At 43.5% G+C, this 25,452-nt stretch overlaps 1 protein-coding gene across 1 annotated transcript in view; it reads left to right on the forward strand.

Moving 5' to 3' along the window:
• The first annotated feature begins 10,614 nt into the window (after nucleotides 1–10,614).
• The window catches only part of GTSE1 (G2 and S-phase expressed 1), a 57,495-nt gene continuing 42,657 nt past the window's right edge, over nucleotides 10,615–25,452 (forward strand). The window contains 6 exon segments of the mRNA XM_073619701.1: nucleotides 10,615–10,768; nucleotides 15,064–15,111; nucleotides 21,020–21,077; nucleotides 22,795–22,832; nucleotides 22,835–22,918; nucleotides 22,921–23,438. Of these exon segments, the coding sequence (XP_073475802.1) occupies nucleotides 15,099–15,111; nucleotides 21,020–21,077; nucleotides 22,795–22,832; nucleotides 22,835–22,918; nucleotides 22,921–23,438 (711 nt within the window). The 5' untranslated portion in view covers nucleotides 10,615–10,768; nucleotides 15,064–15,098.

Genomic DNA, 25,452 nt, shown 5'->3' on the forward strand with positions numbered 1-25,452 from the left:
ACATCCAATAGGATTACCTGATGCTTTGGCCAATCAGGAAACAGGTCTCACAGACCTGCCTCCTAATTGGCGCGGAGGAACTTTAGTGTGAAAATAGCAAACATTAATTTGCTATGGTCATACAACTGGGTGGCCTTGGAGCGCAATGCTCTGCGCTCTCCAAGGCCACCCTTTTTTGAAGCCTATTAGAGCCTCTGGCTCTAATCAGGTGCTTCAAAAAAACACCCACCCCGCATTGAAATCCATGGTCCGGTGCCACTGATATGTAGATCAAGGAGCCGAATGCATGGATAAGGGAGGCGGCGCCCATACGCCCTCTATAGATGGGCCGTCACTGCTTTGTACCCATTTTTTCACCGGGTATTTCTGTGAATAACACACTTCTGATCCCCATGTGGCTACACTCACTCCGCAGTGAATCTATGGAGGCAGCCATGGTTGCCACCCAGGCTGAACTTCAAACATGACTATGTTTATCTTCAATACATGGAGAGAGTGATGAAATTAGTAGCACATCATACATTTTAAAGTGGTATTATACCCAAAAGCAAACTTTGCTTATATTGCAGCTTACCAATTCTTGGATGTGATGGCTGCATTCGTTTCTTCTTTAGTCTTTCTTTTATTTATTTTCATCTGGTGATCCTGCCAGTAGATCTGTTTGTTTTGTTTTTTTAACAGAACAAGCTCTCCTGCAATTGTAGCAGTTTAGAGTGTAGCGACAAACTATTTACCACTAACAAGGGTGCTTACAATGATCAGCTTTTATTTATTCATGTAAAACCTTTATCCCAAAAACAAAAAAAAAGTTGCTATAACTGCTTGTCTAACTGCAGTGTGAGCTGGAGTTTGGCTTCAATTTGTTACTGTATTTAAATCTGCTAGTACATCTATAACTACCCTCTGCCCTGACTGACATTGCTGCTGTCCAAAGGTGGCCCAGCGGTTTTTCACCCAGAGTGGGGGCACTCTAATACAGGAGGTGTGTTACTGACCAGATCACCAAGTGAATACAGAAGAAAAAAAGAAAACTAATGCTGCCACCACATTTAATGATTGGTAAGCTGCAATACATTACATTTGTTGGGTTTGGGTTTATTACTGCTTTAAGCATGCTCAGGGGCCTTTTTATGCATTGCAGTGTATGCAAAACGTATCAAGCCAATATATACGCCACCTGAATTCACTAGCCTGGTAAAATATTTTTTGTTTCAACTCCCTGTCACAAATGATGCAAATGTTTATTGCCTCTCTATGTTTTATTTAAAATGTACTGTATCTTCCTAGGAAAAGAAGATACAATGTAACTAAACCCCCATCTGCTTCCAGCACAAAAAACCTGATTGATGTACAATACTGGTAGTGAACACTAGGTGGCACTAGAACAGAACTTTTACAATTAAATATTAAGGCCAAACTTTTTTTTTTTTTTACATAAAAGCTTGATTTGTTGTTTTTTCCCCCTATGTCACTTTATGGAGATTTACTTCTACTTCCTGTCCAAGAGATATAACAGAAAATGAGAAGAAATCCCCTATTCAACAGTTTTACCAGAACAGATGGTATTGTTAGTCTTGCCCTTACCTCCTGTGTAGGTGACAACTGTAATTTTTTTTTGTTTTCCCCACACTTTGTGTATTGGTGACTATGGTCATCAGGACAAATAAAAAGGGTGAATCTCAGCATAGTGGCTAAGTAGTTAGTGCTTCCACCTAGCAGCACTAGGGTTGTCGGTTTGAATCCCAACCATAGAACTAGCTGTACAGAGTTTGCAAGGTCTTTCTGAGCCTGCATGGGTTTACTCCTACACTCCAAAGACATGCTGGTAGGTTAACTGCATGCTGTCTAAATTGACTGTAGCATGTGAATGTGAGAGAGGGACCTTAGATTGTAAGCCCCTTGAGTGCAGGAAGAGATGTTAATACATACTATATACACTATATTGGCAAAAGTATTGGGACACCTGCCTACACGCACATAAACTTTAATGGCATCCCAGTCGTAGGGTTTAATATTGCATTGGCCCACACTTTACAGCTATAACAGCTTAAACTGTTCTGGGAAGGCTGTCTACAAGATTTAGGAGTGTGTCTATGGGAATGTTTGACCATTCTTCCAGAAGCGCATTTTTGAGGTTAGACACTGATGTTGGACACGAAGGCCTGGCTCACAGTCTCCGCTCTAATTCATTCCAAAGGTGTTCTATCGGGTTGAGGTCAGCACTCTGTGCAGGCCAGTCAAGTTCCTCCCTGGTCCCCCTTGGCAGCTTAGCCCTGCATTGGTCTTCTTCTCTCTCTTCAAGGCACAGAGCTACATATTGCTGGTCAGGGGTGTAATTTCCCTTAACTTCCTAGGCCCCACCCACTACTGGAATATAAAGGGCATCAACTTCACACACTGCTTCACCGTGAGAGGGGCTCCAAATAAACTAAACTACACCTGCCAATACGGGGAGGGAGTTCATTAAAGTGTTACTAAACCCACAACCTGCATTCACTATATCTGCTCTCCCACAGGACACAGAACATGGAAATGCAATTATTTTAGTAGATATAAACGGCTAAATTCTCATCAGCAGTTAGAGCAGTCATGTGACTGCTATGAGTGTCTGGTTAAAGCCTGTAGGAAAAGTGTTTATTCTCCCATGATTGTCTTATGAAAATGCAGGACCCCTGACCCTTTGGCTAGACAAAGGAAAAAAAAAATCTCTAGCAATACACACCAAGCTGGCTCTGTAAATATCAGGAAATATATTGGGAGTCAGTAGAAGATGGAGATGATCAGAGGAGACAGGACTGAACAGCATTTTTACACAATGCAGAGGATTAACCCCTTAGGTTCCACAGTGAGTATAACAAGCATTCTTTACTGCATATATATAGACCAATTTTACTGTTGTGGGTTTAGTAACACTTTAAAGGAAGGAGTGCACAGTATGGACACTCTGACCTCAGTGCCAGCATCCACACATTCATGTACATGAATTGGGCATTTTTGGTGCTGCGCGCCAAAGGATGTCTAAGAAATCAGAGGATATATAAAGCTTGTCACATGTCTTCAAATCTGTAATACATTACACGCAGTGGCAGCTTGTCCATAGGGGGTGCACGGCCGCCGCCCCCTCCCCCCAGGCAATCACAAAAAAAAAATACAAAAAAAATGTTTTTTTTTTTTAAATGGCCCTTTAAAATTAAAAAATTGAAAAAAAAGGTCTTTTAAGTGCACTGTGTGAAGTGCGACGTCTATGCAATCACGAGGTGAGGTGAGGTTTCAGAAGAGACGCTTCATTTGCAGGCTTTTGACCTGTCTTGTGGCGCAATCGATTGCGCCAGAATACTTACGCCCAGCGTCCGTAGTATCACTACAGACGGGTGCTTTGATTGACATTGGCACCACCCTAGGACACGGGCGGTGGTTTCCCTCCGAGTTACAACATCACTTCGGGTTTCCCTGTGCCAGTGATAAACCGGAAGTGATGTCAGCAGCTCCGTGTAACGCACGCCCAAGCGGAGCTAAGTAAGTAAGCCCCACCGAATGTAACCATAATCTGTGAGGTTGCATCATACCATGATCTGTAATGCTGTGCTATATACCATGATCCGTGAGGCTGTGCAATATACCATGATCTGTGAGGCTGTGCAATATTCCATGATCTGTGCGGCTGCGCTATACCATGATCTGTGAGGCTGCGCTATATACCATGATCTGTGCGGCTGCGCTATACCATGATCTGTGAGGCTGTGCTATATACCATGATCTGTGAGGCTGTGCTATATACCATGATCTGTGAGGCTGTGCAATATACCATGATCTGTGAGGCTGTGCAATATACCATGATCTGTGAGGCTGTGCAATATTACATGATCTGTGAGGCTGCGCTATATACCATGATCTGTGAGGCTGTGCTATATACCATGATCTGTGAGGCTGTGCAATATACCATGATCTGTGAGGCTGTGCAATATACCATGATCTGTGAGGCTGTGCAATATTCCATGATCTGTGAGGCTGCGCTATATACCATGATCTGTGAAGCTGCGCTATATACCATGATCTGTGAAGCTGCGCTATATACCATGATCTGTGAAGCTGCGCTATATACCATGATCTGTGCGGCTGTGCTATACCATGATCTGTGAGGCTGTGCTATATACCATGATCCGTGAGGCTGTGCAATATACCATGATCTGTGAGGCTGCGCTATATACCATGATCTGTGAGGCTGCGCTATATACCATGATCTGTGAGGCTGTGCTATATACCATGATCTGTGAGGCTGTGCTATATACCATGATCTGTGAGGCTGCGCTATATACCATGATCTGTGAGGCTGCGCTATATACCATGATCTGTGAGGCTGCGCTATATACCATGATCTGTGAGGCTGTGCTATATACCATGATCTGTGAGGCTGCGCTATATACCATGATCTGTGAGGCTGTGCTATATACCATGATCTGTGAGGCTGCGCTATATACCATGATCTGTGATGCTCAGCTATTTACTCTGTCCTGTGATGCTGAGCTATATACTCTGTCCTGTGATACTGGGGCTGTATACTCTGTCCTGTGATGCTGAGCTGTATACTCCTGACACTATGGGACGAAGCAAGTGAAATACAGGGGACAGAGTGTGTGGATTCTATAAGGGATGTGGCTTATGAGAAGTAGGAGGGGTCAAAAAGGAAGGGCGGGGTCTGGCACCCCCCATCCTAAAACTTCACCAGCCACCACTGATTACACTTGAAGCCCATTTATAACAGCGTACCATTTAGGGCACATTCACGCCAATGTGTGTAATGCAGGGAGTGCTGAGGTGCCGAAACCAGCACAATGCACTGTTCACTTCTTTTTTAATGAACTTTATTAAAATGTCACACAGTGAGATATCATAGAGTTCTATCAGCATGTGATGATTGCTTGTGAGCAAGGGGCAGCGTGATGTGGCAGTCAGTGAACACACAAAGTCCGAGTTAGGCAATAGAGTTATATTGTAGAAAGGTTCAACATAACTTATCCAGGCCCGGCGGGTAGGCACAACCGTCCAGAGCCACTTACCAACTGTGATAGCAGTGTGAAGACTTGAAGATACCAACAGCGTCTAGAACGAGGAGGTGAATGTGGCCTGGCCAGTCCACAGCCAAAGGAAAGGATTCCTGAAGAAATGTAGACGTAGTCTCTGCACTGTCCCTACTCCTCTGGAAACTTTCCCTACCTCTAAGCGCTGTCCCTGTTAGGTGAGGATCCTGTCCCTACGCTAGCCACTTGCATGAAGCGCGCCAAACCCGGGAGCCAGAGTCTTAACCACTTCAATACTGGGCACATTTACCCCCTTCCTGCCCAAGCCAATTTGCAGCTTTCAGAGCTGTCACACTTAGAATGACAATTATGCAGTCATGCTACTCTGTACCCAAATGAAATGTTTATCATTTTTTTTCACACAAATAGAGCTTTCTTTTGGTGGTATTTAATCACCACTTTTTTTTTTTTTTTTTTTTTTTTTTTTTTTTTGCTAAATGAACGAAAAAAAAGGCCAAATCTTTTTTTTTTTAAATGCATTTTCTTTGTTTCTGTATAATAATATAATTTTGCAAATAAATATTCTTTCTTCATAAATTTAGGCCAACATGTATTCTGCTACATTTCTTTGGTGAAAATAGCCCAAATCAGTGTTTATTAAGTAGTCTGTAGAAAAGCTCTCAAGTGCACAACCTATGGTACATATACCTGAAAATTGATTAATCCTGATGTACTGATGGCCTATCTCATTTCTTGATGCCCTAAAATGCCAGGACAGCACAAATATCCACCAACAACCATTTTGAAAAGTAGACAATCTGAGGTATTTAGTAAGAGGCATGGCGTGTTTTCTGAAGTTGTCATTTTTTGTCACAATATTTTGGAAAATGAAGAAAAATAATAGCTTTTTAAAAAAAAAATGTTTTTGGTTTACATACTGTCACCAGTGCAGTACAGCGTCATCATATAACTAGTGTAGCAGTGACACTGACAGTATGGTGACAGTAAAAAAAAAAAAAATGTTAATATTTTTTTAAAATATTTTTTCTTTTCTTTTATTTTTTTTACATACTGTGACCAGAGCAATACAGTGTTACCATAGTAATCAGGATTTTTGATCAGGATTTTTTTTTTTTGTACATACAATGTTTGCTTATAGCAGTGAATTTCACTGCTATAAGCAAATATTTTTACTGAATGACAGTGTGTGTATACCCTGTCTATTATTGTGATTAGCCACAGCTAATCACATGGTACAAATGGGCTGTGATTGGACCTGTGTGTGCCATGTGATCACTGTGACCAATCACAGCTAGCAACACAATTATACAATAAGTGGCATGAAAGGACTTCCTGTTTTTTTGTATACAATGCCTGTATTTGTTTGGATTCCTGTAAGTTTACTTAATATAGTGCGCAATAAACAAGAGTTGTATGGAGTTACGCTATGGACATTATTGTCTTTTTATGAGCTCACTGGGGCGGAGGAGACCAAGAAGGTGAGGACCCCATTTACAGTCATTTGATACTGTTGAGGCTAGTTACCCTTTGATGGGTAGTGCCATCTGGTGAGTGTAGCACAAGAGGGGGGCACGAGTGTGACACAAAGATATTGCCTGATTGCATGCACGTTTTGGCAGTACTCACTTCACTCTAATTTACCACTGGATTTTTTCTTATACGAACTTATGGACTTTTATTTGAATTGATGGACTTTTATTTGAATTGATGGACTTTATTTAATGTTAATATGTTGACACGCATACTTTGATTATATTGTATTATTGCACATTAGCACCTTGTTTGTAGTATATTTACATATGCAATTTGCACTTGCACTTAGCACTTTTGCATCAAGGTGTTGTTGCTTTTTAAGGTTGCATATGCCTCATTTGTTTTTTTTTGCACGTATGATTTTATTTGACGTATGAGAGCACAGTTTACACTAGCAGCGCCAATTCCACCTACCCATTACTGAACAGTAATACCTTGTATTATTAGTAACACGGTATACAAGTGCTTTGAAAGAAAAGCAGCATTTTATTAAAAAATTTTACTTGATATGCGAGCGCTGACTTGCTATACGAGTAGTACAATCCATGTAGTATCCATGTAGTAAAGCTGCTGGTGTATGCAGTACTGCATGTGGCCAGAGGTCGGGGGCACTAGTGGCTCCCAGCGCTTCGTGGAGAACTCAGAGACACTCCCAGCTGGGTGGAGCGGGCGTAGCGTGCGTCAGAGCACCTGAAAGTGTCAACAGTTCCCGAGCCACGAGCGCCTCCGCGCCTCTGGCCCCATACAGTGCTGCATACACCAGCAGTGGTTGTGGAACAAATCATCTGAGTTTCAATTATTTCTTATGGGGAATAGGGATGAGCCGAACACCCCCCTGTTCGGTTCGCAGCAGAACATGCGAACAGGCAAAAAATTTGTCCGAACACGCAAACACCATTAAAGTCTATGGGACACGAACATGAATAATCAAAAGTGCTAATTTTAAAGGCTTATATGCAAGTTATTGTCATAAAAAGTGTTTGAGGACCTGGGTCCTGCCCCAGTGGACATGTATCAATGCAAAAAAAAAGTTTTAAAAACTGCAGTTTTTTCGGAAGCAGTGATTTTAATAATTAAAATCAGTAGTGATCCCGCGCTACAGCAATAAGGTTTTATAAAGTCCAACAAGTGATGAATAAATGAAAAAAATTAATGAATAAATGAATCTAGGGACACTTGGAATAAATAGTAATCCTAATGAAATGACGGTTTTATTTGAATATATTTGCATATAATATTGTATGGTATTTCCTTTTTTACTTTATCAGTTATTTTTGAACACATCACAGTAGCGTGAAGGCTTTTTATTCAGTTAGTGATTTTAATAATGCTTAAAGTGCTTAAAGTGAAACAATAAAAGTGAAATATTCCTTTAAATTTCATACTTGGGGGGTGTCTATAGTATGCCTGTAAAGTGGCGCATGTCATTTCCTGTGTTTACAACAGTCCCTGCACAAAATGACATTTCTGAAGGAAAAAAAGTTATTTAAAAGTACTCGCAGCTATAATGAATTGTCGATCCCGGCAATACACATAAAAGTCATTGAAAAAAACAGCATGGGATTCCCCCACAGTCAATTACCAAGCCCGTTGGGTCTGGTATGAATATTAAGGGAAACCCCGAAACAATTTTTTAAAATTGTGTAGGGGTCCCCCCCAAATTCCATATCAGGCCCTTCAGGTCTGGTATAGATATTAAGGGGAACCCCGCTCCAAAATTAGAAAAAAAATTGCATGGGGGTCCCCCTCAAAATCCATACCAGACCTGATTTTAAGGGGAACCCTGCGCCAAAATTTTAAAAAAATGACGTGCGGGTCCCCCCAAAAATCCATACCAGACCCTTATCCGAGCACGCAACCTGGCAGGCCACAGGAAAAGAGAGCACCCCTCTCCTCCTGAACCGTTTCAGGCCACATGCCCTCAACATGGGGAGGGTGCTTTGGGGTAACCCCCCAAAGCACCTTGTCCCCATGTTGATGGAGACAAGGGCCTAATCCCCACAACCCTTGCCTGGTGGTTGTGGGGGTCTGCGGGTGGGGGGCTTATCGGAATCTGGAAGCCCCCTTTAACAAGGGTACCCCCAGATCCTGGCCTCCAATCTGTGTGAAATGGTAACGGGGTACAAATGTACCCCTACCATTTCACAAAAAAAGTGTGAAAATGGTAAAAAAACAGTACACGGCTTGGGGACAAGGCCTTTATTAAAAAAATAAAAAAATAAAAATGTCCCACGAAGTCTTCTTCTTCTTCTCTTGCTCTGCCGCTACCGGGAAGCCATAGGGATGTCCCCCTGCGTCAGAGTGGGGCGGGGTCACCCGGCGATGTCACAGTGTGGCCCCACCCTCAGATATAAAAGAACTGTCACCTGAGAGGATGGTCACTACAGCAGGTGCCTCCCATGGAGGCGGATCGGTGGCAGCGTGTGGGTTTTTTTTTTCTCGGTCTGTCGGCGGAGCAAGAGAAGAAGAAGAAGACTTCGTGGGACATTTTAATTTTTTAATTTTTTAATAAAGGACTTGTCCCCAAGCCGTGTCATGTCATTTTTACCATTTTCACACTTTTTTTGTGAAATGGTAGGGGTACATTTGTACCTCATTACTATTTCACACAGGGGGGGAGGCCGGGATCTGGGGGTCTCCTTGTTAAAGGGGCTTCAAGATTTTGATAAGCCCACTGCCCGCAGACCCCCACAACCACCGGGCAAGGGTTGTGGGGATGAGGCCCTTGTCCCCATCAACATGGGGACAGGGTGCTTTGGGGGGCTACCCCAAAGTACCCTCCCCATGTTAAGGGCATGTGGCCTGGTACAGTTCAGGAGGGGGGGGCACTCTCTCGTCCCCTACTCTTTTCCTGCGGCCTGCCAGGTTGCATGCTCGGATAAGGGTCTGGTATGGATTTTGAGGGGGACCCCCACGCCATTATTTTTAAAAAATTTGGCGCGGGGTTCCCCTTAATATCCATACCAGACCTGAAGGGCCTGGTATGGAATTTGGGGGGCCCCCACGCAATTTTTTTTTTGTTTTTGTTTCAGGGTTCCCCTTAATATTCATACCAGACCCTGGTAATGGACTGTGGGGGAATCCCATGCTGTTTTTTTCAATGACTTTTATGTTTATTGCCGGGGCCGACAATTCATTATAGCCGCAAGTACTTTTAAACGACTTTTTTTCCTTCAGAAATGTAATTTTGTGCAGGGACTGTTGTAAACATGGGAAAGATGCGCCACTTTACAGGCATACTATAGACACCCCCCAGGTACGAAATTTAAAGGAATATTTCACTTTTATTGTTTCACTTTAAGCATTATTAAAATCACTGCTCCCCGAAAAAACTGCCTTTTTTAAAACTTTTTTTTGCATTGATACATGTTCCCTGGGGCAGGACCCAGGTCCCCAAACACTTTTTATGAGAATACCATGCATATAAGCCTTTAAAATTAGCACCCCAGGTTTCCTGCCTGCCCAGCATTTTATAACGAAGGCAGGAAGCGGTTAGGCTCTGCCTGACCCAAGATGGCCACTTGAGTCACATGGGGCACCAGTATCCAATAAGACAGCTGTCCTGCTGTGAACGCAGGAAGTCATAGAGGAACCAAGTTCTCTACAACTTCCCTCACATTTTGCACTGTCACAGACTGCACCTGCCTACACGCTTAAAAAAAGGCCTACTTTATTTTCAGCGCATGCCACCGTAACTCAGTGATGTAAACAGGTGACAGAGGCGGTATTTTGCATTGTGGTAGAACTGTGCTGGAGCAGCCACTCAATGCAGTGTGAATGGACCCTTAGGACTGAGGTAATTATTGTAATAGTGAGAACATTCATATAATCATTCAGGTCTCTGTACTCCAGCGTTTGCTTGACGGGGAACCTGAAAATACGAGCACACGTGACACTGCGGCAGCGCATTCGAGGCTAGGAATACCGGAGTAAGGGAAAAGACTACATTTCCCAGAATGCTTTGCTTTACCACGTCGGAACGTGCAGCGCGTAATCACGGGTCTTTAAAGCAACCAATGAGAGGATTGCATTCTTTGTCACATGTTCTGTTCCGAGGTCAGAGGGAAGTTTGAATCGTAGGCCGTTTGTGTGTCTGTGTTGGACGGTGGAGAGATCTAGTGAGCGCAGAAGGAGCCCCTCTCACCGCCCGCTCTACACTCGGCTATCTTGTGTCTGGCCGCCGTCCGGTTATTGAGGTATACAGCAGGGGCTATGGGAGACACGCTTCATGTACTGACCTTCTATACCATTGCTGGAATCTAATACCGGGCTTCTATGACACGACTGGCCAGACTCCTCTCTACTATATATGGATATAGATTCACCTTTCCTTTGTTGTCACTAAACCCCCTGATCTGAATGGGATTCTATTCAAGTGTCTTTAGCCCTCGTTCACATTGGAGCAACTTGTCATGCGATTTTATAGGTCAAATCATACAACCAGTTGTGCTCTATTGTCGGCAATGGTCCTGTTCATATCGGTACTACTTTTGGTGATTTTTTTTTTTTTTTGGTGTGACTTGCATAAACATCTGTGTAGGAAGCTGCAGAGATGTTTTCAAAGTCACACCTGAAGTCGCACTGATGTGGCTTTGAAATCATGCGATTTGAGATAAGGTTGTGCAATTTCAAAGCCGCATTCAATGTGCACGAGGGCTTATTGTCCTCAGCCTGCTCCATATTCCTTAATCTGCTGGGATCTGACTTCCTGTAAGAGGTGACTACATTCATTCTCCATGGCCCCGCTGTGTGTAGGAAGGCAGCCACCCTCCAGGGATGGGCTATGGAATGTGTAGTGTACATAGAGCGGTGCAGGAGACCAAAACTAACACACACTGCTCATCACAAACAGAGATGAGGGGAAGAAAGTGTGGCCTCTTACAGAGGATTATGTTACAAGGTGGCAGAGAAACCATTTCATCACAGGGTAAGTAAGTAGTGGATGTGTTCGGATTATTTGGGAAAAATGATGTTTAGTGTCACTTTAGAGTGAAATTAAAGAAATAATAAATATATATATATTATTTTCTATCCATCATATTATACTTGCCGGCTTTGTGTAATGGTTTTTGCACAGAGCAAATCCGATCCTCCTCCGTTTGTCCATTTACACATGAAATGTGGCTTGGCCCCGCCCCTGCTCTCTTCTCATTGACTGGCTGCCTCAGCCAATGAGGAGGGAGAGACCTGGCAGAGCCGAGGTTCTGCTGCACATCTCTGGAACGAGATAGGGTGCTGCTGCACACAGAAGGCATGCCTGTAAAAAAAATAACCTGGAGCCTTTATAACCACCTAAAAGTGTAATTTCATCCAAAAAGGAGGTTCCACTTTTCTGCCCTGGCCCCCTGCTCTAAAACGTTTAACACTTTACATTTTTTATTACTTGGGGAGCGGGTACCTAGAGGGTGGTTTTTTTTTTTTTTTTTTTTTTTTTTTTTTTATTGAATAAAAGGGATAACAAGTAAGTGTGTTACATTTATAGAGACACGACCAGTGCACGCTAAGGTGGGTACCTAGTTTTAACCACTTGCCAACCAGGCCATAGCCGAATGATGGCTACAGCGTGGTTGGTTAGTTCTGGGAGGGCATACTATAACGTTCTCCTGAATTCGCGCTTCCCGTGCGCCCCCAGAAGTGTCCGTGATTGTGGTAAAGGGCCGATGACAGCAGCTTTCACACTGGGATTGCAGATGATTTTTGGTCTTTTTTCATTTATAGTGCAAAAAATAAAAACCCCCGTGATGATTAACTACTTCAGCCCCGGGAGGATTTACCCCCCCCCCCCCCCCTTCTTGACCAAGCCCTTTTTTGTTATATGGCACTGCGTCACTTTAACTGACAATTGCGCGGTCGTGCAACGTTGTACCCAAACTAAATTGATGTTTTTTTATTGTTTTTTTTTTGTTTTGGTGGTATTTGATCACCTCTGCAGTTTTTATTTTTTGTGCTATGAACAAAAAGAGCAACAATTTAAAAAAAAAAAAAAAAAAAAAAAACTTTTTTTTTCTCCCCCCCCCCCCCCCCCCCCTCATGACTGCGGTGGACAGATCGGACCCTTTTGACACTATTTTGGGACCATTGGAATGTATACAGCGATCAGTGCTATAAAAATGCACTGATTACTGTGTAAATGTCACTGGCAGGGAAGGGGTTAACTGTTCCCTCAGCATGTTCTAACTGTGGGCGGGGGGTGGGCTCACTAGAACATGACAGATCACTGGGAGCAGTAGATCCCTGTCATGTTGCTAGGCAGAACAGGGAAATGCCTTGTTCTCTGTGCTGCATGTGCCGTGCGCGCACGCTAGCCACGGATGGCGCAGTGACATACAGGTACGTTTTGCGCACCTTTGCCGACGTATATTGGTGTGAGCTGGTCGGCAAGTGGTTAAGTACCACCAAAAGTTCTATTTGTGTGGAAAGAAAAGACTAAAAATTTCATGTGGGTACAGTGCTGCATGACTGTGTAAATTGTCATTCAATTATTGGCCTGGTTAGAAAGGGGTATAAATGCCTAGTGGTTAATAGGTACCCACTCCAACTTCTGCTTGGATCTCTTGGCTCTCGGTCTGAGCAGAAGTTTGCATCCCCCTGCCCCCCCGAGTCTTGTGGGACCATTTAATAAGCATGGCTTGCCATATGCAGAGTGGGAGGTCGGCTTCAAGGAGTCAGTTGGCTTCCCACACTAAAGATGACAGCGCTGGGAACCCGAAGACCAGCTTGGGTGAGCACATCACTGGATCCTTGAACAGGTAAGCATCCTTTTATTAAAAGTTAGCAGCTACAGTATTTGTAGCTGCTGACTTTTATTTTTGTTCCTAGGGTGAAGATCTTCTGTGCAGTGAGAACTGAAAGATCAAACCCCGCTGATTATTCAGTTCTAACCTCCGCTCTGAGCCGAGAGCCATTACTATCGGTCAGCGGCTCTTTTCTCCCCTTCCTAGCTCACTGGACTGTGGAGGGGCTGGTTCAGGCTCTCGGCAGATCGCTGAGAGGCAGAGCCAGCTGCCAATCCAGGTATCTTGGTTGAGCCTGATCATATGGATGGGATTCTTTTAGAGCCTGGATAAGCTCTGTGATGTCAGCTGAAAACAGATCACGGGGTGCAGAACGAATTGCACTCCTGTCTTCCATAGAAGTGCAGCCAAAAATAGCTTTGGCCATACTTCACTTTTTTTTAAAGAGGTTGTAAACCGCAGAAGAAAAAAATAAATAAAATAAAACCCTGCGAGACAAAGCATAACTAGCTAGTATGCACTGCATACTAGCGTGTTATGAAATACTTAATTAAAATTACAGTGATCTTGCGCATAACCTAGCAATCAAAAATTTTTGACTTATTGCAGTAATGTGAAATAACATTCAGTAAATGTTCATAAAAGTAGTGACACAATATAGTTAAATAAGTCCAAAAAAAGTCCATAAGTAGAAATAATACAGTGGTTCAAGATAGTGACATGTCACACATCCCAGGAGGCCTTTATGCTTTCATTCGGTAAGTAGAGGAGGTGGGGCGGGCCTAGAGACATGTCATCTTGACGCCCTGCTGGCTGAACCCAGAAGAGCCGGGGGGGGGGGGGGTCCCTCAATAATGTCACAAGTAGGATGGTGGAGCGAGACTGAGCAGTGTCTGACAGAAGGATGTTAGCGGGACAATACTGGATCTGATGGCTGGTGAGTATCTGAACTATGCCTTCAACACCACCCGGTAGGCACGGGTATAGAAAAAAAAGGGGGGGGGGGGGGTAGTCCTTTTTAAGGCTTGAGTTAGGTTGTGTGTGAACTTTTTTTGTTTTGTTTTTTTCGTGTGTATGGATAGATATTTTTATATAAAAAAAAAAAATGCAGATTTTAATGTGTAAAATCGTCCCAATTGCAAGTTGTTAAAGCAACCCTGTCTGGAAGATGGATCTACAAAACACTATCCCTGCAGAAGAATGGTATATCCCTTCTGAGCATACTCCATTGAAAATAAATCTTGTCTGAAGTCTGAGAAACACACACTTCCAGAAGTATTGATCTCCCCTCACTTTGGAGGGATTTCCTTTCCTGCTTCTGCTGGGGAAGAAGATACGAAGTCTCCCAAAAGGGGACACAGCATTCAGAAACTGAGCAATGATTTAAACATTGAAACGATTCTCTAACTAAAAAGTGTTGGCTTTAGAGACACTTGAAATGTGTCCAGAATTTCTCTCCTGCTGGCATACAACTACTAATGTGAAAATGTAGAGCAGCTGATTGCTAGATCAGCCTATTTCTCAATGCAGCAGAAGTTTGTGTGATTTACTGAGTGATAATGACTTTTTAGTAAAAGAAAAAAATGAAGACGTAAGTGAGCCATTGGGATATGTTAGTAAAAAAAAAAAAAGCCTGCTTTGGTTATTCATAAGATTTTGGCTGGCCTTACTAATTTTGATAACTTGCATAGGTTTCAGTTGGTCTTTAGTGCCATCTAATGTTGGTGTGTTTTTAATGTCCCTCTATTCTTGTCTAGGTGGCTTAGTTAAAAGCAGGAAGCCCCTTCCCAAAATGGATGCTGGCAGTAAGTATAAACACTTTCAGACCTTTTAATTTTAAAGCAGCCATTTAACCCCAAATTGGACATATCATTTTAGGAGGAGGACAGTTTAGTATTTAACCTTACTTTCCCTTACAACTTTTATTTGGTCTTTGACTAAGAGGGAAAGGTCCACGTTGGACAGTAAATGAGCTTGAAAGGAAGCCTCCACAGAGCCCTCAGAGCATTGTGAAATGGTTCACAGCAGGAGCACTTTTGTAGCTCAGCTTACCCTGTTTCTGAAATGGACAAAGTGATGTTGCAGATAACTTTGCCAATAAATTTAAACGGCAAGGACTAAATATGGGAACTGAATGTGTGGACAGTAGGGTGTTGTGGTGGGTTTTTTATTTTATACAATGGCATTAATCATCAACAAAACTATTTCTCTTATGTTCATTGATGGGCACAGCTTCTTCTTAACCATGGGGCTTATAGCTCCACCTACATCAGTAGGGCACTAGGCAGAAAAAGAACACAAACCTCCTTTCTGTTACCGGTCTAGCCAAGGTAGAGGGTAAGTAGTCACCCCCACACTTTTCCCTCAGGCACAGTAGTGGGTGTCTAGAGGTGATCGACCCTGCTTGGGTCTCCTCCTCCCATGCTGCGAGCAGTGATTTTTATGGTGCAGTACATGCTGGGCGCTCCCACGCATGGAAGGTGGGCCATATCCTCTGGTACGGATGTTGAGGGATGCAGTGCTGTTGTGGGTATGCATAGTGCTATGGCTGTGTTTATTGGGGAATCGTTTAACTTGTGGATAACTACAGATGTGTGGCCTTCCTTCCCACATGGTATGTGGGCGGGTTGCAGTGCAGGTCTTTGATCCAGCATTGATGGAGTTACTGAGTATAAAACCCCGCCCCCCCACCCCCTCCTGGTTTTTGTGCTGGTGCAAGGGGTGTTTTTGGGGCTCCGCCTCCCCGACACTTGTGGGTTTTTTTTTTTGTTTTGTTTTTTTTTTTCCCTGGGCACTCCCATGGGTGTGTTCACCACGCAGCCGGGCTGTCTGCTGATTTAAGCCGTGGCTTGTGACCTACTGAGCCTGCAGCTGCACCCGCCATCTTGGTTTGGGGTTTTTCCCTTATCTGCTTCCTTTCACCCATGTGCTGTACAGAGCCAGTGGTCATATGTCCTGCTCCATTGTCATTGGGCAGGAGTGGGGTGCTGATGTTTATGCACCTGCAGTAGGGCACCACACAGTCAGGCTGTCAGCTAATTTAGGCCATTTACAGTGGCCTTGGTATTCTCTTCTGGTGCCACCCTGAATGGCGTTTCTCAAGGCTTAAAGTGATTGTAAATTGGTGTGTGGGGGTTTTTTTTTTTTTTTCCCTGTTATACTTGCCTGCTCTGTGCAGTGGTTTTGCACAAGACAGCCTGGATCCTCCTCTTCTCGGGTCCCTCTTCGCTGCTCCTGGCCCCTCTGTCCTATTGAGTGCCCCCACAGCAAGCAGCTTGCTATAGGGGCACCTAAGCTGCAGCTCTGAGTCCATTTAGACACAGATCTGCTGTTCGGCTCTGCCCCTCTCTCCTGATTGGCTCCCGCAGCTTTCAAAGTCAGCCAATCAGGTGAGAGAGTGTCGGCCAACTCGTGGACATACATGGGGCTTAGGTAAGTATTAGGGGGTGCTGCGGAGGTTGCCACACACAGAAGACTTTTTATCTTAATGCACAGAATGCATTAAGATAAAAAACCTTCCTTTACAACTCTAACTTGGGTGCTATTAAGGGCCAGGGTTTCTGCCCTTGCGTGTGTGTGGGGTGTGTGGTTTTTGTTTGTTTTTTTTTTTTTTTTTTTTTTTTTTCTCTAAACAAAGGTGCTTTATTGTCAAAACGAATAAGACAGAGCATACAGATTAGCTTAAAACAAAAACTTACAAGATGCTTGGATACCATACAGAAGGTAAGGACAGACACAACCGTAATTAGCAGAGTAATTGATTAAGTACACGTTTGCAGCCAGAGATGAACAGCTACAGGGTTGAACAGGAGAAGTGATTTGTAGCTAGTAAACATATACATACCCATACCCCACCCTTCTAGTCTCTATGTTCTCACCCATGGGGCTCACACCTTGTCATATTTCTATTGGCCTCCTCTATTAATGTAGGTTAATCTATACATGGGTAGGGCTGCATCTATCAAGGCTTCCCAGGGGGAGCGATGGAAATCCCCTTCAGGAGAATCTCCTAGTTTGCATAAAACAGGAGGTAGGATATAAGCAGTTTCAAGTGGTGGGAAGATTGCACATCATAGACCCCCCAGCAGTGCCAACTCAGGTGAAACTGAAAAGGAAAACTGTAGCCTAAGATTCATTTCGCTAAAGACCTCTGACCGAAACGCTGTTATCGGGCATTTCCAGAACAAATGCAGGAAAGACCCAACTTGTGTCCTGTATTTGGGGCATATTGGGTCTTGGTCCGGGAAAATACAATGTAGTTTCTGAGGAGTGTAGTATACCCTGTGTAGGAACTTAACCTGAATAAGTTTGTCCCTAGAGATTACCAGTCTGGGTCCCTGTTCCAGGCAGTCATCCCTGTCCAGTGACGGTAGATCACTCCGCCACACCTTCCACAACCCATCCATCTTAGGGGAGTCAGTGCCCAAAAGTGCAATATAAAAGGTCGATGGGGGTTTATCTAAGTCACTGGGGGTAACTAAGTCTTCAATAGGGTCAGCCTGGTGGAGCGGTGGCTGGGGAAACTGTGCTCTAGCGGCATGTTGAAGATATCTAAACTGCATCCACTGGGGCAGTTGACATTTGTGAATTAAGTTCTCCATGTGGAGTAAAGCTCCTTGATGCATGACATCTCCCAGGGTTACAACACCTCGCCTGGCTCAAGCCTGGGGATCAGGCAGGGTACGGAACTGTTGCAAGCTGGTATTACCCCAAAGCGTTTGGGCCGGCGACAGCTGATTTGGTTGTACAAGTCTACATCTAGCAGCCACCCACACTCCATGTGGCGCTTGTTGGTCCAGGAACCTGCGTGTATGTCTTGGGGCCTCTATATGCAAAATTGTGTAAATCAGCTAGGGAACCCAGACTAACCGCTTCCAAACAAGTAGCCGTGTTCGATCTCGAGCCCATGAACCACCACTGGACTGTTACCAGCATTGCAGCCAAATAGTAGACCTTAAAGTTGGGTAATGCCAAGCCCCCCCCCACAGGCGAGCCAGAAGCAACAGGGTAGAGTGTGCCAGTCTGGGAACGCCTCCACATCAGAGGAAGGACCCCACACATTGTTCAATTTCATTAGAAAAGGAAACTGGGACCCATATCGGACAGTTCCAAAAAAAAAAAAAAAAATTAATTTGGGCATGTAGACCATTTTAAGGAGATTTATCCGTCCCAGTAAATTGAATGGCAGGTGGGCCCAGGACATACATTTAGCTTTCAGGGTTGTCAACGGGGTGAAGGTTCTTATCCATATAGTCAGCAGGGCGTTGTGTTGCTATTACCCCCAAATAACGGAATTCCTCTACTCGCCACAAGGGTGAGGAGGCAGCAGTCTTTACCACATCTGCATCTATGGGGAATAGGACCGACTTGGACCAATTTATCATAATACCTGAGAAGGCACCAAACTCGTCAAAAATACAAAGAGCGGCTAATAATGAGGGGCCAGCGTCATTAAGATACAGCAATGCGGTGTCTGCATCCAAGGACACACGCTCTTCCCACTTTCCCAGCCAAAGGCCCATAACGTCCAGAGCAGACCAGATCAAAATGGCCAGGGGCTCCAGTGCCAGAGCAGGCATCCCTGCCATGTACCGCAAAATGGGTTGAAAGGGGTAGAAAGCCAGTTGTTAGTATGGACCCTCGCTCTAGGGGCATTGTACAGTAGTTTGATTCTGTGGATAAATTTGGGGCCGAACCCAAATCGTTGGACTTCCCAAAGGTACACCCACTCTACGGAGTCGAATGCCTTTTCGGCATCTAGTGAGGCGATTACTTTAGAGCCCCGATTGTCATGGGGAACAGTCAGGTTTAGATAAATGTCGCCTGATGTTTGTTGGTTCCCTTCCTTGGCATGTCTGGTCAACATCAACCAGGTCCTCAATGACTTTGGATAACAGTCTAGCTAGGACTTTCACAAAGATTTTGGCATCCACATTTAGTAAGGATATTGGTCTATACGCCACACAGTCCTGCGAGTCCTTGCCGGGTTTGGGAACCAACACAATCACGGCTTCATTCATAGTGTCAGTCAACTCCTCCAGGGAACTATAGTCTGAGATAAGGGCAGTCAATTTGGGTGCAAGAATTTCCATGAAATTGCTATAAAATTCAGATGCCAAGTCATCAAGATGTTCCTGGGGCCTTACCACTCTTCAATCCTCCCATGGCTAATTGGTCTATCATCCTTTTTAGTAGCTATTCCTTCACATGTCGAGTGTTGGAGTTGGTGACCTCTTTCTGTAAGTCTCCTTTGATCTTACACAGGGAAAAGGGGAATCTCCAGACATGTCCCTCCTTCCTTCCAGAGGTGTGTGGGGTTTTTTTTTTTTTTTCCTCCACCCCACAGAGGGATGTTCTACCTTCCCTATGCCCACACTAGGGTTGCCACATCATCTCTTTAATCCAGGACACAAATTAATTACACAGGTTCTGTGGCTGATTAAGGTGGTAATTAAACTCACTTGGTGCCTGATCTGCATTAAATCAGCCTCAGAACCTGTGTAATGAATGTGTCCTGGATTAAAGGGATGATGTGGCAACCCTAGTCCACACCCTTCGCATCCTAAAGAGGTTGCATTGCACTCCTTGGGTGTGGGACGGCTGGTTCGTACCTGTCTGCTACAGCTTTCTTCTGGAGGTCGGATTTTCTCTGATTGCGGATGCCCACAAACAGGCCTGGTGGCCTCCATCTGCCATTGTTTTCTTGATGAATCTGGCAGACTGTGGTTCAGGCTTATGCCATTAGGGGATTGGGTTCCCCCCTCATTACTCTATCAGAACGATTGGTGCCTTTTGGGCAATCCGACATTAAATGTCTGTCTCACGTTTGCAGGTGGCTTAAAGTGTTTAACCCAAAAAAATAAAATCTTGTTCCCTTAACACATGTTATACAGTGCTTGTGCTGTCATTTGGCCCCCTGTATCTCCTAAAATACCTGTCTGATCCTGCCAGTTTCTACCCTCCCCTCTCTGCACTGACTGATCTATCAGGGCTGCAGAGCCGACACCAGAGTCAGCGTACATGTCACCGTCATCTGCAGCCTTCTGTCTCTCCTCTTACCTCTGAAGTAAGCTATTATACAGCATCTTTTTAGAAATGACATGAACTGCGGAGCTTACTGTTATATAACAGGGAACTATAGGAACTTTTTTATTTATTTTTTTACCTTAAACACTTTAATGGTCGTTTGTGCATACCTTTTTCAAGTTTTTGCGAGGTTGATGTGTTTGCATCTGTTGCCTGATGCCTGTTTTGGCTGCAAGGTTGTGCAGGTGACTGTTTTGAGGTTCCATGTTTCCCTCCAGGGAGGGTTTCTCAGGTGGTTGCATGTTTGTCTGTTACCCCCATTTACTACCCCACGTCGAGGCACAACTTTGGGGTGTCCCTATGGTTGAGAATAAGAAGCTGTGTCTGTCCATAAACATAAGAGAACTTTATTTATTTTTTTGTGACTGACCTGTCTGTAGCAGAGAGGGGGTTTCTACCAGCTAACACTGCCCATAGGTGGTGCTGTGTTCTTTTTCTGCCAAGTCTTACTCCCTGTAGGTGGTGCTATAAACGTTATGGTTGGGAATAAGTTGTGTCCATCAGTGAGCTCAGAGAAAGGTGTTTTACATTTAAGTAACTAAAATCACATTATATATTATTATTATTATTATTATTTTTTTTCTATCACTGTTTGCAATGCAAGTTGATTTCTAATCTTTTATTTAGATTTCACATTTCTGGAGGATGAGAAGTTTGACTTTGATGTATCCCTATCTCCTTCAAGGTAACTTATTAACAGTTTGACAAAGAGCATGCAGGTACTGTAATGTTCAGTAAACTGCACTGCCATGCACATAGTCTGAGAACTATAAGAAGCCAAAGAGAAAACTGACCCCTGGTGTCCATCAAATTATATTACCAATTATAAGTTTCGTGTATATACAGATTTGTTTTTCACAAAAATAGAACACATTTCCCAAAACAACTTGATGCTACAACAAATGCCTAGTAGCACCAGGCTTTGGTACAACCTTGTTTACCTTTTGTGTAGGATACATTTCCTCATCTACACAGGAAGCTGCTGGATCCTTCTGACACAATCATTGCATCCCCCCCCCCCTGAACTGTTGATGTCCCTGACACACTGGTGAAAGCTGGGGCTTGTAGTGTACTTAACTTTTTTTTTTTTTTTGTATAAATGCAGACGCCAAGGACCTGCTCCCAGGGTGTGCGTATTTATCCTATGCACATCTACTTTGTGTGACTTCTTACTCAGGCCAGTTGGCAGAGCGAAGTGTTGGAACTTGTGGCTCTGGGATTCAGCCCAAGTGCCCTAATCTGTGTGGCCCGGGTCCCCTACATCAGTATGGGCTGTACCCCCTGATGGTGGCCCTGTGTGTGGGTGGCAAGAGCAGGGAGGGTGCTTCTGTAAACCCTGGCACTGCTAATTTCCACTCCTTACAAACACTCCTAAACAAGTGTAGTGTACTCGGCATGCATTTCTGTCCCTCATTGTCTGAGGGCAAGGAGCAATGTGTTGGCACTCTGCTGCTTCCACTGACTTTGCTAATTTCACTTCAAAGAGACCAGTATACTGTCCTTATGCTGTAGGCAGACACAAAAGGATAACTGACATCTTCTGACACAACTGGCTTTCAGCCTGCTCGTGTGACATGAGCATCTCCCATATAGGAAAGTGAGCATAGTGTGGATTACACGGAGACAGGACTGACCATTCTAGAGAGAAGAGGTGCATAGGCAGAGTATTGCCATCCACATAAGTGAGGTGAACACGCAAGATGTCCAGGTATTATCTTGAATCGCAACTTTAAAAAAAAAACAAAAAACTTATGATTAACGTATTGAACCATCTTTAAAGCTGACCTTTACCCACATTTTAAGGTATCTTTAATAATTTCCCTCTCCTATAACATTAAGCTATACTGTAATAAAAACTATTTTCTAAATGCCTTTTTTGAGTAATTATTTTTTCCTAGGCGAGAATGACATCCTGCAGACTCCTGAGATGTAAGTGCCATTAATTCTAGGAGTCTGAGCCTTTCTCCTTTTTTTTTTTTTTTTTTTTTTTTTTTTTTGTTGGTTTTTGTTTTTAACGTGCAAGTTCTGATCACCTTACCGCGCCAACATCCTTAGAGGTGTGAAGTTTACAAATTGTAATTGCAGCATGGGGAGAGTATCCGTTTGTTGCCCCTGTTATGGCAACGTGTCAACAATAGGGTTGACATGCTGAACATGCAGGCACATGACCTTGCTGTGCCTATTGAGAAGGGAACTGAGTGCAAAAAATGACTTGACATGGCACTGGATTTTGCAGAAACAAGAAGCATGTGATATGCAACTATCCAGATGGTCCCTTTATTTGATTTTTGAATGTTAGGCTGAAGGGGGTGTGTGTGTTTTTTTTTTTTTTTTTTTTTTTATTTCCCCCCCACCTCTGATTACTTAACTAATCTCATCTTGCTGTCCTTTTTTTCCATTAGTGCTAAAGAAGACACTGAGGATTGTGACGATGAAGTGTTTATGGGCCAGTTAAACACAAAGAAAAATGTGTTAGTGCAGCCATACAGTTACATGAATCGGATAAAATGCCCCTTCCAGATGATCAGTTGTCTGGAGTCCTCTAAGTGGTGATAAGTTTGTTGAAATCTTCAAAGAAGCTCACTTACTGGCACTACAGCTGGAATGTTCTGCAAATGATGACAAAAATGGTGACAAAAAAGAGCCACTGCAGACTGTCCCAAACCCAGCAGTGGAGAAATTTGTACAGGAATCAAAGTCAAAACTAAAACTTTTTGATACATTTAATGAAGTCAATAAAACACCAATTGCCATTAAAAGAGAGACTTATTGTATACCAGATAGCCCACTCCACCAGCTTCCGCCATCAGTCCAACAGCAGATTGTCGGGCCTAATACGGATACTCAAAGGTCTCAAAGCCTGACAAGCCCCAAAGCAGCAAAAGTAGTGAAATGTTTGCCGGTCTCCCCTCGTACACAGAAAGCAAAGGCTCCTCAGGTGAAAAGCACCGTTTCGTCGCTAAGCATCGGTAAAATGGTTAGCAGACTGCAACCTATAAAGGCAAATGCTGCACAATCAAACAAGAACAGTCTAAATGTGGAAAAGGTATGTATTGGTTTGCTGAATGGCTGTGGCAAGTGAGTAAAGGCTGTAGGTATAAAGTGACTGTCACCACAGGGCCAAATCTCTCCTGGTGACCCTGGAAAGAAAGGGATGATTAAAATGATCTGCTTTTATTCATGCATAACCTTTATTCCAAAAGGGATATAAAAGTCTTGCTATAACTGATTGTGAATTGTGAGCTAGAGTCTGGCTTCAATTTTACCAGTGTATCTAAATATGCCGCCCCTGACAATGTTGGCTGTGCCTCCTGTGCTCATTCCTTAAGAGTTGCCTCAGTACAGGAGATGTTACTGGCCAGATCACCAGGTGAAAGCGGAGGAGGAGGGGGGGGGGGGGGGGCGGGGACAATACTGATGCAGCCATCACATCTAATGATTGGTGAATTGCACTATATTACATTTTTGTTTTCTTGGTTTTACTACTACTTTAAAGCTATCAAAAACCTGATACAATTGAAATGGTGATATGGATATAAAAAAGATTCTAGAAGATGTGTGCATGTAACCAAAAGGAGACCCAGAAGTACAGTATATGCCTATGTATGGGATACGTTTTTCCAAAGTGTAAATATTGAACAAATTATGTAACTGGCTTATCTTTTTACACAACCTAGTTTCCTGTTATGAAACCATAAATGGAAGGGATTTGAAAGAAGCCAGGGATGACCTGACTTGAGTATTTGTTAAATATAAAGTACATACCTTCTGACGTACATTTGGGGGGGGGGGGGGTAACCCACAGGGACGGTACAAAATGCGGAAGAGAACTCCGAAGGAGAAAACCATGATCCTGCCTGCTGACTAGTATTAACTGAGCAGTTTAGGAGGGCAACATATTGAATTTACAACTTTAATTTAATTCAATTAAATTAAATTAATTGAATCAACTTTAACTACAATTCTAGTCTAAAGGACTTTTTTTTTTTTTTTTTTTTTTTTTATTTAATGATAAACTTGTTATACTTGCCAGCTGCTTGCTATCGGGATACTTTTGTAAGCTATATCTTGAGCCAGCTCTGTGTGTCACGGGTCTGCCCCGCCTCCCTAGTCACTGGCTTGACAGTGTGATTGACAGTTGCTACCTTTCTGTCCATTGAGGAAGTAAAGAGCTGCTCTCATGCACAGCACTGGATCATGATTGGGCTCGAGTAAGTGATGCAAAGAGGGTGTTTGGTGTTTTTTTTTTTTTTTTTTTTCTTTAAAGCTGAGCCCCAGGCTTCTTCCAAAAAAAGTCAGCAGCTAAAAATACTGTAGCTGCTGACTCTTAATATTAGGCACTTGCCTGTCCACTAATCTAACGGTTTCCTCACCCTAGCTGTTTTTTTTCAATCAGGTGCTGCCATCGCCATCTCTACTAAGGGTTCCCTACCTTGCAAGTGCGCTGCGCTTTGTGGATTGGCCGGCTGCAGTAAGGGGGGGGGGGTAGAGATACTTGTCAAAAACAGGTATTTGGGTCATCAGGCATATGTGTTATACTGTCAAGCTATTCTTGTGTATATGGGCGTGCAGTTTGTGTCAAGATTTATTATCTTATGTTGCTGTATTTTCTATACACAGATTTCTCTTTTTCTCTCTCTCTTTTTCTCTCTCTCTTTTTCTCCTCTCTCTTTTTCTCTCTCTCTTTTTCTCTCTCTCTTTTTCTCTCGTCGTTCTTTTTTCCTCGGTCGTCGCGGGGCTCCGCATCTGTTTTCCTTCTCTCGTCTCATCTTTTTCTCTCTTCGTCGTGCTCAGATCTTTTTCTCTCTCTTCTAGGTCTCTCTCTCTTTTTCTCTCTCTCTTTTTTCCTCTCCTCTCTTTTCTCTCTCTCTTTCCTCTTCCTCTCCTCACTTTTTCTCTCTCTCTCTCTCTCTCTCTCTTTTCTCTCGTCTCTCTCTTTTCCCTTTCTGCTCTTTTCTCTCTCTCTCTTTTTCTCTCTCTCTCCTCTTTTTCTCTCTCTCTCTTTTTTCTCTCTCTCTTTTCTCTCTCTCTCTCTTTTTCTCTCCTCTCTCTTCTTTTCT

Source organism: Aquarana catesbeiana, linkage group LG03, assembly GCF_042186555.1.
Source record: "Aquarana catesbeiana isolate 2022-GZ linkage group LG03, ASM4218655v1, whole genome shotgun sequence".
NCBI classification, from domain to species: domain Eukaryota; kingdom Metazoa; phylum Chordata; class Amphibia; order Anura; family Ranidae; genus Aquarana; species Aquarana catesbeiana.